The following is a 14,435-nucleotide window of genomic DNA, read 5'->3' on the forward strand; positions in this document are numbered from 1 at the left end:
CAAAACACCCTGAAGTATTAGCTTTGGTGCACTTAGCACCATAAATGAAAATTTCCTGCCAAAAGTGGCCGGATTTCGGTGAAATTTTTTTTTAAATAAAATAATATTTTTTTATTATTATTACGGAAACACCTCGTTTTGCGTGTTGTTTTTTTTTGTAAAAAAAATTGCTCGGGTAAGGTTTTGGGGGTAATTTTTGTCCTTAATGGATCCAAATTAAGCTCGGAATTTGCAAAAAAATAACGAAAATACCTTGTTTTGCGTGTCGAGAAATATCTCGATTTGTGTGTTGCTATTTTTTGTGATGGAAATTGTTCTGGTAAGGTTTCAGGGTCATTTTTACCCTTACTAAGTCCAAATTTAGCTCGGAATTTGCAAAGAAAATACCTCGTTTTACGTGTCAAGGAATATCTCGATTTGCGTGTCTTAGCTACCAAGATATTTCTCAACACGCAAAACAAGGTATTTTCGTTATTTTTTTACAAATTCCGAGCTGAATTTGGATTCATTAAGGGTAAAAATGACCCTCGAAACGTTACCAGAACAATTTCCGTCACAATAAATAACAACACGCAAAACGAGGTATTTTCGTTATTTTTTTGCAAATTCGAAGCAGAATTTGGATCCATTAAGGATAAAAATGACCCCAAAACCTTACCCGAGCAATTTTCGTCACACAAAAAAACAACACTCAAAACGAGGTATTTTTGTAATAATAATAATAATTATGAATAATTATAATATTAATAATAATAATAAGAAAATAAAAAAACATTTTTTTATTAAAAAAGAAAATTTGCCGAAATCCGGCCACTTTTGATCGGAAATTTTCATTCATGGTGCTAAGTGCACCTAAACTAATAATTTAGGGTGTTTTGTCTATATCGCTTAGTTTAAGTTGCTAGTGCACCCAAACCAAAGTCCAGAGTGTTACACCAATTTTGCCTTTTCCAAATCGAAAGTAAAGGAAGATAAATATAAATAAATAAAGCTGTTAATAAAGTTTTCAGAAGACACAAGATTCAGTGGTATCTTCCTTTTTTTTCGCTTTTGTTTTTCTTTTCTTTCCTTTATTTTTTCCTTGAAGTTTTTATGGAATGGTGAGAAACTGAGAATGTGAGCTATTTTGAAGGAGGAGAGAGAAAGAGAGAGATGTTGGCAGTAGTCGGAGGAGAAGGTGCGATAATGGAGCAGGAATTTGATTCAAAGTTGAGGATTCAAGATGAATCATCCAATAATGGCGGCCGAGGCGCTGCCGGAGGTGGTCTTGGCGGTGTTCAAAGAGGTAAAAGCTTTCAATTTAGGGCTCCTCAGGAGAATTTCACCGTTGAAGATTTTGAATTAGGGAAGATCTATGGTGTTGGTTCATATTCTAAGGTTATGATTCTTATTTTTACTTTTTATTTTTGGGTTATTTTATTGCTTTCAATTGATTATTTCATGTATTTTGAGATTTTGTTTCATGAGTTATTGTTATATATATGTAATTTTGATGGATTCCAGTGACTTTTCCTAAAATGTGCATATTATATGCCTTGGCATTTGGGAAGGGTTGCTAGTTGTATGAGCTATTTGATCAGAGACTCTTGATTTGGCTCATAAAATTGGAAAAGTTTATGGGTGATATGATGGATAAAAATCATTTTGCATGCAAGGTTCTGGATGGTTAATGTAGTAATAGTTACTTGTAATTGTGCTTCTCTTTGTTTAAATAATCGATGATTGGCCATGGTTTCGAAATGCATCTGAAACTTAAGGAATCATTTGGTGATTAGCGAATGTGGTATTCTATTCAGTTTTGAAGGGTTTTTATGTGACGAGGTTATTTGAGACGGTAAGGAGATCGTGTATATCCAGCTTGCAGAGGTAGCTAGCGTATGTTTAGGATAGAAGCAATGACTTTGTAGTGATCTCATTAAAAGGAAACCTTGGCTAGATGTATTATTCTATGCTACATTGGTACATGTAAGAGTAATGTACAAATTTTGTGAATGGTCACTTCTTTATTTTATTACCTCGTATGAATTTGCTTTGGGCTTTCCATATTGCAATAGAGTTCATCACTTGCCTCCATATGATTGTGTATGTGATTTAGACCACTTAGCAACACCCTATTGAACAGAAAATTCTTTCTTTATTTGTTTTTGGAAAGGGGCAAGGATGCGATGTACCAGCAACACTCTAAATATTAAAGTGAACCTCTGGTTGGCGATGGTTTAATTTTGTTGCTAATTCTGTAACTTTGTGTTCCTCCAGGATGTTTTTATTTAAGGACTAAAATTCACGATACACCTAAAAAGTTAAATCTTTAAATTTGGACATGACTTGTTATGCCAATCTTACAATGCTAATTCTGCCTTTTAAAATCTTTAAATTTGTTATGACAATCATTCATTAGTTGTAGATCCAATTTATAATACTCTTTCCGTCATAGATTAGTCACGTTAGTCAAAGTAGAATCATTCATCAGTTTCAGTGCAGTATTTTATGCAAAACGACCTTCATATTTGATTGTGTGTTAGTTGATAATGGTGTCTTTATTTGTCATATTTAATGGGAAGTAGGCCATTGCTTTTTGAGGGGTTTGAGTGAGGTTCTTTTTATTTGGAAAGTAGTAAGTAAAGTGGTCCCAAAGCAAGTAAGAGAAATATTGAAAAGAAGTGGGTCCTTTCCTGTAATTGTGTTCCAACTTTGAAGGAATATTGGATAATTTTACAAGGAAAATGTTTCAGCTATGTTAATGTGGCTCATTGAAGTGAAGCACACTACTTCGCGTTGAAATTGCCCCACCTAGTATGAAAAAGGCACTTCATTGCACTGGCACAACTTAGGTACACGGCATACCTTCCTTTGTATGGGAACTCGCAACTTAGAGGTTGTATGGTTTAGTATTGATCTCTTAGGGTATTTGTTGCGGAAGCATCCATGAAGCTTGTAGGTTGAATTTAGATATATTACCTAGTTTTGAATGGTGTTATTTATTTCCCAACACCATTATTTAGATGATTATCCCATTTTACAGGCTAGCTTAAGTGTATCTAGGTTACTTATGTGTCTCGACAAGAGCAAGGGTGGAATCAATGTTAATGTTCTTAGTTGTTAATGGATGGTCAAGTTTGGGCAACAATATCTTCTTTGCTAGTTGCTACAAATTATTTCAAGTTGATTCCACTAATAGATGAAATTTGAGTTCTAGAGCTTTCCATTGATAGATCATAAGTTTGATTTGAGCAACAATGAAAAGTTATGAAAGTTTCAAGTTAACTTCAATAAGCTTATTATTCTTTGCTATAACATCATTCTTTATCAAACTTTGTGTGAAATTGAAGATTGAGAACCTTAATTTTCTTTTTCAAACTGTGTGAACACTTTGATGGAGGAGATTGAGGTACATTTTATGAATAACTTAAAATTCCAATGAAGACTTCTTCTCTTTCATGTTCTTATCCTTCCCATTATATACCAACTTCTCCCAAACCCCCCTGAAACCTGTTTTTTTAAGAGACTAGACTTAAAAATCTTTGATATGTTTGCCCTTAATTCAAATTACATTCTTAACAACCACTCTGTAAAATCTCTCTCTATCCTGAAGAATTCTACACTTAATAACCCTTTGTAGAGTTTCATTGTCTTAAAGAACTTTTGTCCAAAATCACAAGAATACTTCATCAATTTTGGTGGGCAGTGTATACGTGACATTGGATGATGGGTTTTATGGTTGAAGTATAGTAAAATGTGGGCTTAGGCTCTAACTTCATTCTTGAAGTGACTTGAATGAAGTTGGATTAAGATGTTTTTCAAATTTTAGAAGACAGACTAAAAGTTTGTTTGCAGGAAATCAAAATTTGAAAATTCATGACGATAACTACTGGTTTAATTTTCTTCTTAGTGCTATAGTCAATTGTGTGTGTGTGTGTGTGTGCACGTTTCTACTCTTTTTGTTGGATAAAATGTTGTAAGTGGGTTGTGTTTTTCTCTCTTTGGTGGCTTTGGTGTATTGCATTAGTTGTAAAGGATCATAGTGGGAACCCGGACAACTCCTGCCGTATGAGTCAGGCTAGTTAAAAGAGAGTTTTTTTCCTACTGAATATATGGTTGGACGTCCAGGATTTTGCACTTGTTAGAGGGATTTTTTTTTTCAAGTTTTTATCTTGTAAATTATAGGATGGATGTATCTTGGCAGTCTTTATGTGCTTACATGCTTCCTCGATTAGAATTTTTTCTCACTAATTTGTGTGCTGTTTCTAATTCATACATGGATTTGCAGGTGGTGCGGGCAAGGAAGAAAGATACAGGGGTTATCTATGCCTTGAAGATTATGGATAAGAAATTCATCACTAAGGAAAATAAAACTTCTTATGTGAAGTTGGAAAGAATAGTTCTTGATCAATTAGATCATCCTGGCATTGTGCGACTGTTCTTTACTTTTCAGGATACCTTTTCTTTATGTAGGGCATTTTTGTCTATTCATTATCTTTCAGTAATGTGGCCCTTTCTCTCTCTTTTTTTTTTTTTTTTTTTTTTTCAAATCTTTGTTAAACTCGTTTCTTGGTGATGAAGATATGGCTCTTGAATCATGTGAAGGTGGGGAGCTTTTTGACCAGATAACCAGGGTAAGTATATGAATCTGCTATTCTGCTCAATTACTATCTTGGGTTTCACAAGAAGTTCTCTTATTTCTAGAGATAACCAAATACACTTACAAATTGATCAAGAAAACACTAATGTCTGTACAATCTATCTTCGCCAAATGTCAGATCAACTTTTTATTTTTTCTCATTTTTTATGTGATATGGGTTACACTACACCTTTTTCATTAGTTTCTTCCTATTCTACATTTCACCTTGCTCCATAAAGTTATTTATATTCCATGTTTGCCAAAGAAATACTAAAATTTTACCCCAATTTATTTCACTTCGTGAGTCTAGCTTTCTGATTAGGAGGAGGGCGTGGGGGGGGGGGGGGGGGGGTGTGGGGTGTGGGGTGGGGAGAGTTACCTTTGATATTTACATATTTTGGCTTCAAAATAAAAGAAAGGAAGCCAAACAACTCCTTAATTTTAACTTGTATTAATTCATTACTTCCCTTTAATTGTGTCACAAATTTAGAAAATTGCAGAGATAATTCTTTATGGACTAAATGACAGGCATTAAATTAATAGAGGTATAAACTTTTTTTTTTTCTTCATTTTGTTTTTTTCTTGGTGAAGTCTTCCCTGTAAGAGTTAGGTTAGCTTGAAATGGGGCTGCTCTCCAACACTTGCCACTTCATTCGTTGTGCGAATCTGAGATTCTGAGAACTTAATCAGTTAGAATAGTTAATTTGAAACATATAAGCAGAAAGGATTACAGTCACTATAATCATATAATGCAGCAAGAGTACTATAATAATTCAATTCCAGTAGTAGAAATTACAATAAATTTGTAATAATTTCATAATTGAAAATTAACATTATTATGACTATAAGAGTACCATTGATGTTTGTAATTACTGAAGCTTTTGTTACTTCCCACGTCCTGACATTAATTTCAACTGTAATCTGCCACAGTTATAAGTAATTACTTGGGTACAAATATGTTAATATGCTTTTTCCGCATCAATGAATTACTCTGTATTTGTAAACGTCTCTCGTATGTGATTAATATCACTGTATGCAGAAAGGTCGTTTGTCCGAGGCTGAAGCTCGCTTTTATGCTGCAGAAGTTGTGGACGCACTGGAGTATATACATGGTTTGGGTTTGATACATCGTGACATTAAGGTAAACTCTTGGCTAGCTGATTTTCTCAATGCTTTCCAAGTGTATAGATGTAATTCCGTGTAATGTTTACTTCATTAATGTTCTTATATTTTGCAGCCAGAGAACTTGCTGCTTACCTCAGATGGTCACATTAAGATTGCTGATTTTGGCAGTGTGAAACCTATGCAAGATAGCAGCATAACAGTCCTTCCAAATGCTGCATCAGGTACATGTATTGTAGATTTTGGATAGTTAAGTTTGGTCATAGGCTAAATTTTGTTCTTTAATGAATAAACCAGATGACAAAGCTTGCACTTTTGTGGGAACGGCCGCATATGTCCCTCCAGAAGTCCTAAATTCTTCACCTGCAACATTTGGGTATGTGGATAACATGTTGATGTACAAGGGAAAAGCAAGTTTGTGAAATGGACTTAGAAGCAACTTCTTGCAACTGTTGGTTTCCTTGTAAAAAGAGCCATCTATCAAATATATCAATTGATTTCCCATGCGTCAACAATTTGAATCTTTGTTGATTCATTTCTGTTATCGATTTTCATGCAGTTTGTTCCTTTCCTGAAACAGAAACGATCTATGGGCGCTTGGTTGCACCTTGTATCAGATGCTTTCAGGGACATCTCCATTCAAAGATGCAAGTGAGTGGTTGATTTTCCAAAAAATTATCGCAAGAGACCTTAAGCTTCCAGATTATTTTTCAGAGGAGGCGAAGGACCTCATTGATCGTTTATTGGTAAGACCGTTATCAATTAGTTTGTTTTTGCATGTGGATCTATATGATGTTTCTAGATACTTTAAGTTATAGATTGGTCTGAGCTGATTAGGTATCACTATAGAGACTGAGCAAAAATTACTTAGCCTAGATCAAATCTTGGGAAGGGATCTCAAATTTTAATTTTCTCATTGCTTAGAATGCAGCATCTCAATTTTACTTAGCCTAGAATGTAGCATCTAGCATGATCACATTTTTTAATTATGAGCTTGCGCTCAAGGTTCTGAGCTACTTCATTAGTAAAAGCTTGGTTTATGTCCTTAAATGTGTTCTAGAGCTTCTCCACTGTAGGGTAAAACTTTTCCCACTCAATTGAGAGGGCATTTGTGAATGTGAGGGCATGGCTCCTGTTGCACCTGCTGTGGAAACTTAATATTGGGTGTAATAAATTTTGAGACTATAACTACCACCTAGTAAGTCAATAATCCCAAAGTAATACACCTTTCCTTTTCAAGCTAATGGATATTGTACCATGGTGAATATGATATCACTAGATAAATGTACTCGCATCACGTGAGCTTGTACAAAGAAGTAAACACCATGATTCTTGTGTCCATGAATTATTGCATAGACTCAACACTTGGGTGTTTGTCATGGTGTATGTGAGCTTGTTTTTACAAAGTGACCCTAGACGTGCCTAGGCACAAGGCTCGACTAGGAGCACTCCGCACTGTAACATGCAACCCAGACAGAAGGCGTGCGCTTCAGTTCTCCTTTACCAGGGCACAAGGCGCAGTGCTTGGGATGCTTTATGTTTTGAGGCGAGAGAAGAGGAGATCTGAGTCACTAAATAAAAAAAAATAATCAATAAAGGTTTCAAATTAATCTTATTCATTCTTAAGGATGCAAATTTGAGCAATGACTCTCAATAAATTGTAGGAATTTATTTCAATTTAACCCCCAATCAAAAGCCCTAATCATAGTAGACGTATTTGGGGTTGGTGAAGCAATTTGGAAATTAGTGGTTGCAGGCTATGACAGAGATTGCCGCCCGGCAATCTCCAATAGTCATTGCTGATGGTGTTCCAGGTCAGTTTGCTCTTTCTCTCTATTCAATTGATTCTTCTTTCATTCTCTTTCTTCAATCTTTTTTTCTTTTCTCTTTCTCTTCTTTCTCCTCTCTCCTTAATCTGGAAACTCAAGCTCTCAATTCTTTCTCCTCTTCGACCTGAAAATTTTCTACATTTTAGTTCATTTCTTTTAATTAAGTGACAGCCATCTGAAACACCCTTGTGAATCTTCTTTTTACCTTTTTTTATTTTTTATTTTTTATTTTTTTATTTTATCCTTTTGTTAAGATTTAAGACTACTTAATTCATATTCCCATAATAAACTGAAAGAAGAAGACTACATAGCATGTGTAAATTACATAGGATAACCTCTATGCTACCTGTTTCATTTGTGAATAATGAAATAATTTATAACTTGTCCACTTGAAGATCAAACAGATATATTTCTGAAGATTCGATTCATAGATACATTTTGTATATTGTATGCCCATATCTTGTTCAGTTCATAGAGCCCCTTCCACTTTTCACTTTAGCATCTTCTCTCTGACAAAACCTATATCTCCTTGGTCAGCTGGTACCAACTCTGAGCCAATTTAAACTATAACGGGCTTCTGCAATCAATCAATACATAACTCATAGATACCCCAAAATCCATTTTGTATCACAGAGAAACCTATACAATTCATCAGCCACATAAAGCTTGCAGTAGCATGAAAACCAAGGAAAGCATAAAACAGCCATTTTTTCTATGATAATACTAATTTATGCTAGGTCAACATCAGTACAGAAATATTGCTCTTTCATGATGGTGCTAGCCACTACTCGTACATTTTATCTCTGTGAAACGTCAAGGGGAATGACAATTGATTGGATAAGGATAGAATGATGTGAAACAAGAAAGCTAACTTCTCTCTATGTATGTCAAAAGTTCTACCAATGCATTATTTTGGAATATTATGCCAATCCGTATGGAATGAATCATCCATTCTTTCTCTTTTTACAGAACATATGGCCCCTGTTTCTTTTTGTTATTTATGCTCTCTATTTTGTCTAAACCTTTTTTGTTGGTTAAATAGCATAAGGGAGGTTTGTCATCATTTTTTTTTCTTGTGTGAGAGGTTTTATATTCATGCTACCTTTGTTACTATACTATAGATTTCAATAATCAAACAAATAACTCCAAAAATATACTGAGTAATCTACTACACATTTATAAAAACAACCAATTTATATTCATAAATTATAAAATTTAAAGTAATGAGTGTACGGTACAACTAATATACCTCTAAACGGTACAATTCAAAGTAGAAATGAACATTAATTCATAGACAATTTTTAATGCAGATCTTAAAATTGATAATTGCTTAGCAAAATTATCTTTATACAAGTAAAAATTAGAAGATAAGTTGAGCTTTATAATTAGGCTAATCCTATAAATAAGTTCATAACTATCAAAGAGGAAGATGGAGTTGCCCCACCATCATCGGCAATCTAACGGGGCGGAAACAACAACATCAACCTCTCGCTGCTAGCTAAGGACGATTGTCACGGTTGAGAGAAGTCACTGCTAGGAATGCTAGCCGGTGTAGATATTCGTTCGGTAGCCGCTAAGGTTAGGGTACAAGGGTAAAGAGAGAAAATTAGGGGGAGAGAGTGTGTGTACTAGGTTTAGTTTGGACTTTTGTACTATTCACACAATCTCCTTTGACCGACTATTTGTATGAGTTCTAGTTAGATTCGTCTCGATATCTACTTTTCAATTATCAAGTTTTTTTTTTATAATTGTTACTAAAGTATAGTTGAAGATACTAAGGACCAAAGTATTGCATTGGCAAGCATGAAAAAAATGGTGCACTTTATATCTTAGTGAGAGACATTAAAAATTGTAATAAGTTGCCATATATAAATTACTACGTAATGCATTTATGATTTGATGTGAGATAATCACCAAGACTTCAAATTTCATACAATTTACCACCTTTCAATGTACTATTTTCTAGATTTTTGGTTTTAAAGAAAACCAATGAATTACACTTTGTTTGGAAAGAAGAAAATGGAAGGAAAAGATGAGAAGAAAAAGGGAGGAAATTTCTATTCTTAGGGTAAAAGATTGGGGGAAGGAAGGGGAAGGAGAGGGAGGGATCCACTTTCCCTCTCTCTTTATAAGCGTAATCCCTCCAAAATCGGAGAAATTTGGAGGGACAATGGGGCTTACCTTTCCCTTCCTCTTTCCCTCCCCCTCTTTTCCTTCCTTCTTTGTTATTCAAACAAAGTGTTAATAAATAAAAAGTGTAAAACTTGTCTCTACAATTATCAACTTTGACGAGTACAAGGTTATCTGAACTAATCTCTTAAAAAATTAGGTTAAAAATTGATTAATTACATAAATTAAGTTGTTTCCCACAAAGAAATGATGAATGTAGATGCAGTAGGAGAGAAAAAAATCTCAACATTTCATAAATAATCAGAAGGTTTCATACAAGCTTTCCTTTCCAGTTTTCCCTATATATAGGGTGACTACTACTACTCTAGGGTTCCCTAAGAATCTTCTTTTATGGACCCATAGATTACAAAATGAAAGATTAAGATTATTTCAATTTAAAACAGTATATATATGTTTCTGTTAAGTTGCATGCTGTGCAAGTTTTGCACAAGTGTTCATGGAAGTCGTGCTCCTGTATCATTGAATCTGTTCCCATGTTGCATGACCGTGAAAGTTTTGCACGAGTGGTTGTACAACATGTGAAATGGCAATTTGCTCATTTTGCACAAGCCTGCTAATCTGCACGACTGGTCGCACAACTTGCAGTTTCAGCTGTTCAACTTGAAATTTTCAAAACTTCATCTGATGCTCAAAATAGGCTAATGACCTATTTATGGAATGCTCTTGATCTTAACTTTCATCACCAAGTAGAATCACCTTAAAATGTTTTGTATCAAAGAAGATATTGCAGTCCTAAGTTGTCCCATTCACTAAGAAGCACATACATTTTGTTTTCCTTTCTATTCTATGTCCAACCATCAAATGAATCTCAAGACACAAGGATCATCATTATTCACCTAAGCCATGTCATGTAATAGGACTATAGGAGTCATCCAAATAGGTGTTCTGGGCAAAATAAACTATTTTAAAGCCAGTTCAAACAGCCTTATTCAATTCTTGGGCTTTATGGATGCTCTTGCATCAGAAATGCAGGGATTATATTCGTTTAATTTATATTCCATACGAAACTTTTTATCTCTTTACTTTTAGAGCTCTAGCCTCTGGCTATGCAAGTGGGAGGAAGCTATCAGTGATATTTGTTTGTTATGGGATAAGTAATTGTGTTCGTTATAGTCTATTATTTCTGGCATTAAAACATAAAAAATCAATGATTTTCTAATTTTTATTTTAATATCACTTGTTCACTTTGACTAAGCACCCTGACTTGCGAGACAAGTAAGAGGATTGTTTTGTGAAGAAATGAATAGTAAGAATGAAAGTGGCTTAAGTTATGCTCTTGAATAATGCCAAGTTGGGATTTGGAAAGGGGCAGAGGGATTAATATGCAAACTGCTCATAGGCTCATAGCTACTGTATAATGTATGGATCTCTATATATATTCTTGATGGTGTTAATTTGCAGTCCATAGATCCTAGCAAAAGACCTGGTGCTGGACCCGAGGGATATGCTGCATTAAAAAATCATCCTTTTTTCCGTGGAGTTGACTGGGCTAACTTGAGAGACATTCCCTCTCCAAAACTTGTCAGGGAACCTACGGTAACATTCCTCATCACCATTCAGTTTCCAATCTTTTTGGCTGTTGACGTTCTGGCAGAGTTTCCTTGATGATTTCTCTTTGCACCATGTAGGGTAATTATGGCGGTGTCGACAATTCACAGGATCCTTGGAATTGCACACATATTGGAGATAGTGCTGTTAAGCAAATTGATGTGAATAGTGGCACCTCATCATTTACAGAAGGAGCGGGTCACGTAACAAGGCTTGCATCAATTGACTCTTTCGATTCAAAATGGTGGGAACTCTTTTGTGCGCACAATTGTTCCTTTTCTTTTACTTGTGGACTGTGGTTTGATTTTTCTGAGTCCTTGCTATCTTGTTTCTAGTATCTCTAGCTTGCGAAAGTTGCCATGCAATCAGACGGTTTTGTTTAAGCTGCTTTAATTTCATAGTACGCTTGTATTGACAGGCAACAATTCTTGGAATCTGGTGAATCTGTTCTCATGATCTCTATGGTGAAGAAAATGCAGAAGTTGTCTAGCAAAAAGGTGCAGCTTATTCTTACCAACAAACCAAAGTTGATCTACGTGGACCCGTCAAAACTGGTAGTGAAGGGGAACATAATTTGGTCTGATAATCAGAATGATCTAAATGTCCAAGTCTCTAGTCCCTCTCACTTTAAGATATGCACTGTGAGTGTTTCTTTTATCATAACTGGGGATGTGCAATGTACATGAATAAGTTTGTTCTTCAAAGGATAAATCTGATTCATGTTATTTGAAGTCCTTATGCCCTATTATGTAGCACTCTTCCCCATTTTTATATTTAATCAACTACATTGTTCTTTTACACTAACATTCACATACATACTCGTCATTTTTTCCTTCTTTTTTTGTTTCAGCCCAAGAAGGTTATGTCATTTGAAGATCCCAAGCAGAGAGCGTGGCAATGGAAGAAAGCCATTGAAGGGCTTCAGAACCGTTGATTTTTTTTTTTTCAATTACAGCGATACTTTTTTGTTACTTCTGAATATAGTGTAATTGAAAATTCACAGAAATCTGGGAACTTGTGAAAGATTTTAGTTGAATAGAAAGTTATCACATTGCACGATTTGGTAGTCTCAAGGCATAATGCCGATGCCCGACCCCACCAATATATTTTTTTTTTGCTTTTGAGGCATAATTCAACAAATTTTCTTTCTTTTTTTATTTTAACAATTGTTGACTATCAACCCCACCCCCCCCCCCCCCCCCCCTTCCGCAAAAAAAAAAAAAAAAAAAAAAAAATAGAGGGAAGAAAGTAGGAAAAATTCACTTTAATAATCTCAACTTTGAGAGATTAACTTTGAATAATCTCAACTTTACTTTCAAGTATTATCTAATAATCTGAACTTTTATTCCAAAAAAAAATAATCTAAACTTTGATACGTATTTCTTCTAGCAGGTTCGGATGACAAGTAGGCTTACGAAAAGGTTACTTATAAAAAGAAAAAGAAAAAAAAAATTATACGTGTATTGAGAATATATTTAGGAGATTTGGACAATATTTGATAGAATAGTTTTATGGTTATCTTTTGATAAGTTTCCTAATTCCTAGCGTCAAAATTAAATCACAAAGTTCACACAAAATTAACATGGTATTAAATCTTAAGGTGTTTTTTTTTTCCTCTCACTGTGAGTCATGGGTGAAGGTCACACACCACCTCCACCACCACCAAAAATTGAGAGTAATTCTCCATTCCACCTTGGACCGCAAGATCGGCCCGGGGACTTCATCACATCTCAGCGTCTCAAACTTGAGAAATTCAATGATTGGTCTCACTCGATTCGTATTGCTCTGTCCTCTACGAGGAAATTTGGGTTTCTTGATGGTAGTATCATGTCTTCTGTTCCGCCGTGTACGAAGGATGATTGGGTGACGAAGTGGTATGCTTGTTTCTTGGCTAATGAACACCATTGATCCGGAGGTAAAATCCATGCTCTCTCATTATGATAATGCCAAGAAACTGTGGAATGATTTTGACAGGCTAAAGTCGTATCACCTTATCAAAAGTAATTCCTAAGTCCTCTAACTAAAGTAGATAGGGAAGTAGGGTTGAACCAGGGAAAACGAGTCAATTTATTCCTAATTAAATTAAATAATCTAAATTATTAAGTAACCAAATTGTTGTTGTAAAAGAATTAAACTACGGATTTTAAATTAGGGAGAAAATCAAATAATAAAAGCCTAGCGTATAAGTTCACCAATAAATAACATTACAGAGTAAAACATAATAATCAATCATCAATGCATCAATTAATCAGATCATAAAGGGCTTTCGCTATGTATTACAATCACGGAATTAATCTACCGGTATTAAATCGCATCTCTCGGAATCTTGACTTAACCATTTATAAATTAACCTGCCTATTGAAACTAAGCCTAAACATTAATTCTCATCTTTCGAATCTCGAATCAATATTGCATAACTCATACAATTAAACATGGCCAAATCTAATTGTATAGCATTAAATCAATCAATAGGAAATTAATCAAGCATTGACAATCAACAATAATAAATTACCCCTTCATATTATTTATGGATCCCCACAATCCTAGAAAATAATCTACTCACACAATTAAATCTAAACTAATCAAAGCAATTAAGCAAAACATGATGAACAAAAGCAAATAAATTACTGAAATTAAAAGGGAAGAAATCGTTATCAAAGTTAACAGAAATAATGAATTGAATTCAAACCAAGAGTTGTAGAGAGAGAAACAAGAGAGAAGTATAAGCTTAAGGGAGAATTTTGCTAATGAAAGAGAGGTAATTGTATCAAAACAACTAAAACGTATTTGTACGAAAAATAAAAATCCTAATTAAAATCTAAGTAAAAGAACGTCGTCATCCTCCTCTAAAACATGCGCCCGGTCGGGCGCCATCTCGCCTGGCCGTGCCCTCCTTTTTCCTCAATGGGCATCTCTCGCGCCCGGTCAGGCGCGAGCTCGGGCGAAGCATTTCTTTGTTCTTCCGCCCAGCCCGGTCGGGCGCGCCTCAGGGCGGGGACTTCCCTGATCGGGCGGAACACTTGGACACTTCCTTGGACTTCAATTGGGATTCAATTCTTAGCCCAATCCGGATTCCTCTTTGGGGCTTAATAACTCAGTCTAATGCCTTGGCTTCTCATATGTCGAGC

General features: G+C 35.0%; 1 protein-coding gene across 1 annotated transcript; it reads left to right on the forward strand.

Moving 5' to 3' along the window:
• Positions 1–958: 958 nt before the first annotated feature.
• On the forward strand, positions 959–12,366 carry LOC145576579 (3-phosphoinositide-dependent protein kinase 2-like). The gene is made up of 11 exons (XM_081634310.1): positions 959–1,377; positions 4,268–4,448; positions 4,561–4,613; positions 5,658–5,759; positions 5,856–5,964; positions 6,038–6,116; positions 6,321–6,486; positions 11,161–11,295; positions 11,388–11,551; positions 11,726–11,948; positions 12,158–12,366. The coding sequence occupies exons 1-11, from the start codon at positions 1,153–1,155 to the stop codon at positions 12,239–12,241; spliced, it is 1,521 nt and encodes a 506-aa protein (XP_081490436.1). The 5' UTR covers positions 959–1,152; the 3' UTR covers positions 12,242–12,366.
• Positions 12,367–14,435: the final 2,069 nt, after the last annotated feature.

This window comes from Chenopodium album, chromosome 13 (genome assembly GCF_948465745.1).
Source record: "Chenopodium album chromosome 13, dcCheAlbu1.1, whole genome shotgun sequence".
Classification (NCBI taxonomy): Eukaryota; Viridiplantae; Streptophyta; class Magnoliopsida; order Caryophyllales; family Amaranthaceae; genus Chenopodium; species Chenopodium album.

What these genes read in the sequence shown, in the direction of transcription:
- LOC145576579 (XM_081634310.1), top strand. Translation starts at nt 1,153, where the DNA reads ATGTTGGCAGTAGTCGGAGGAGAAGGTGCGATAATGGAGCAGGAATTT. An exon ending in AACTTGTCAGGGAACCTACG is followed by an intron (nt 11,296 to 11,387) that starts GTAACATTCCTC and finishes TGCACCATGTAG; the next exon opens with GGTAATTATGGCGGTGTCGA. An exon ending in CTCACTTTAAGATATGCACT is followed by an intron (nt 11,949 to 12,157) that starts GTGAGTGTTTCT and finishes TTTTTGTTTCAG; the next exon opens with CCCAAGAAGGTTATGTCATT.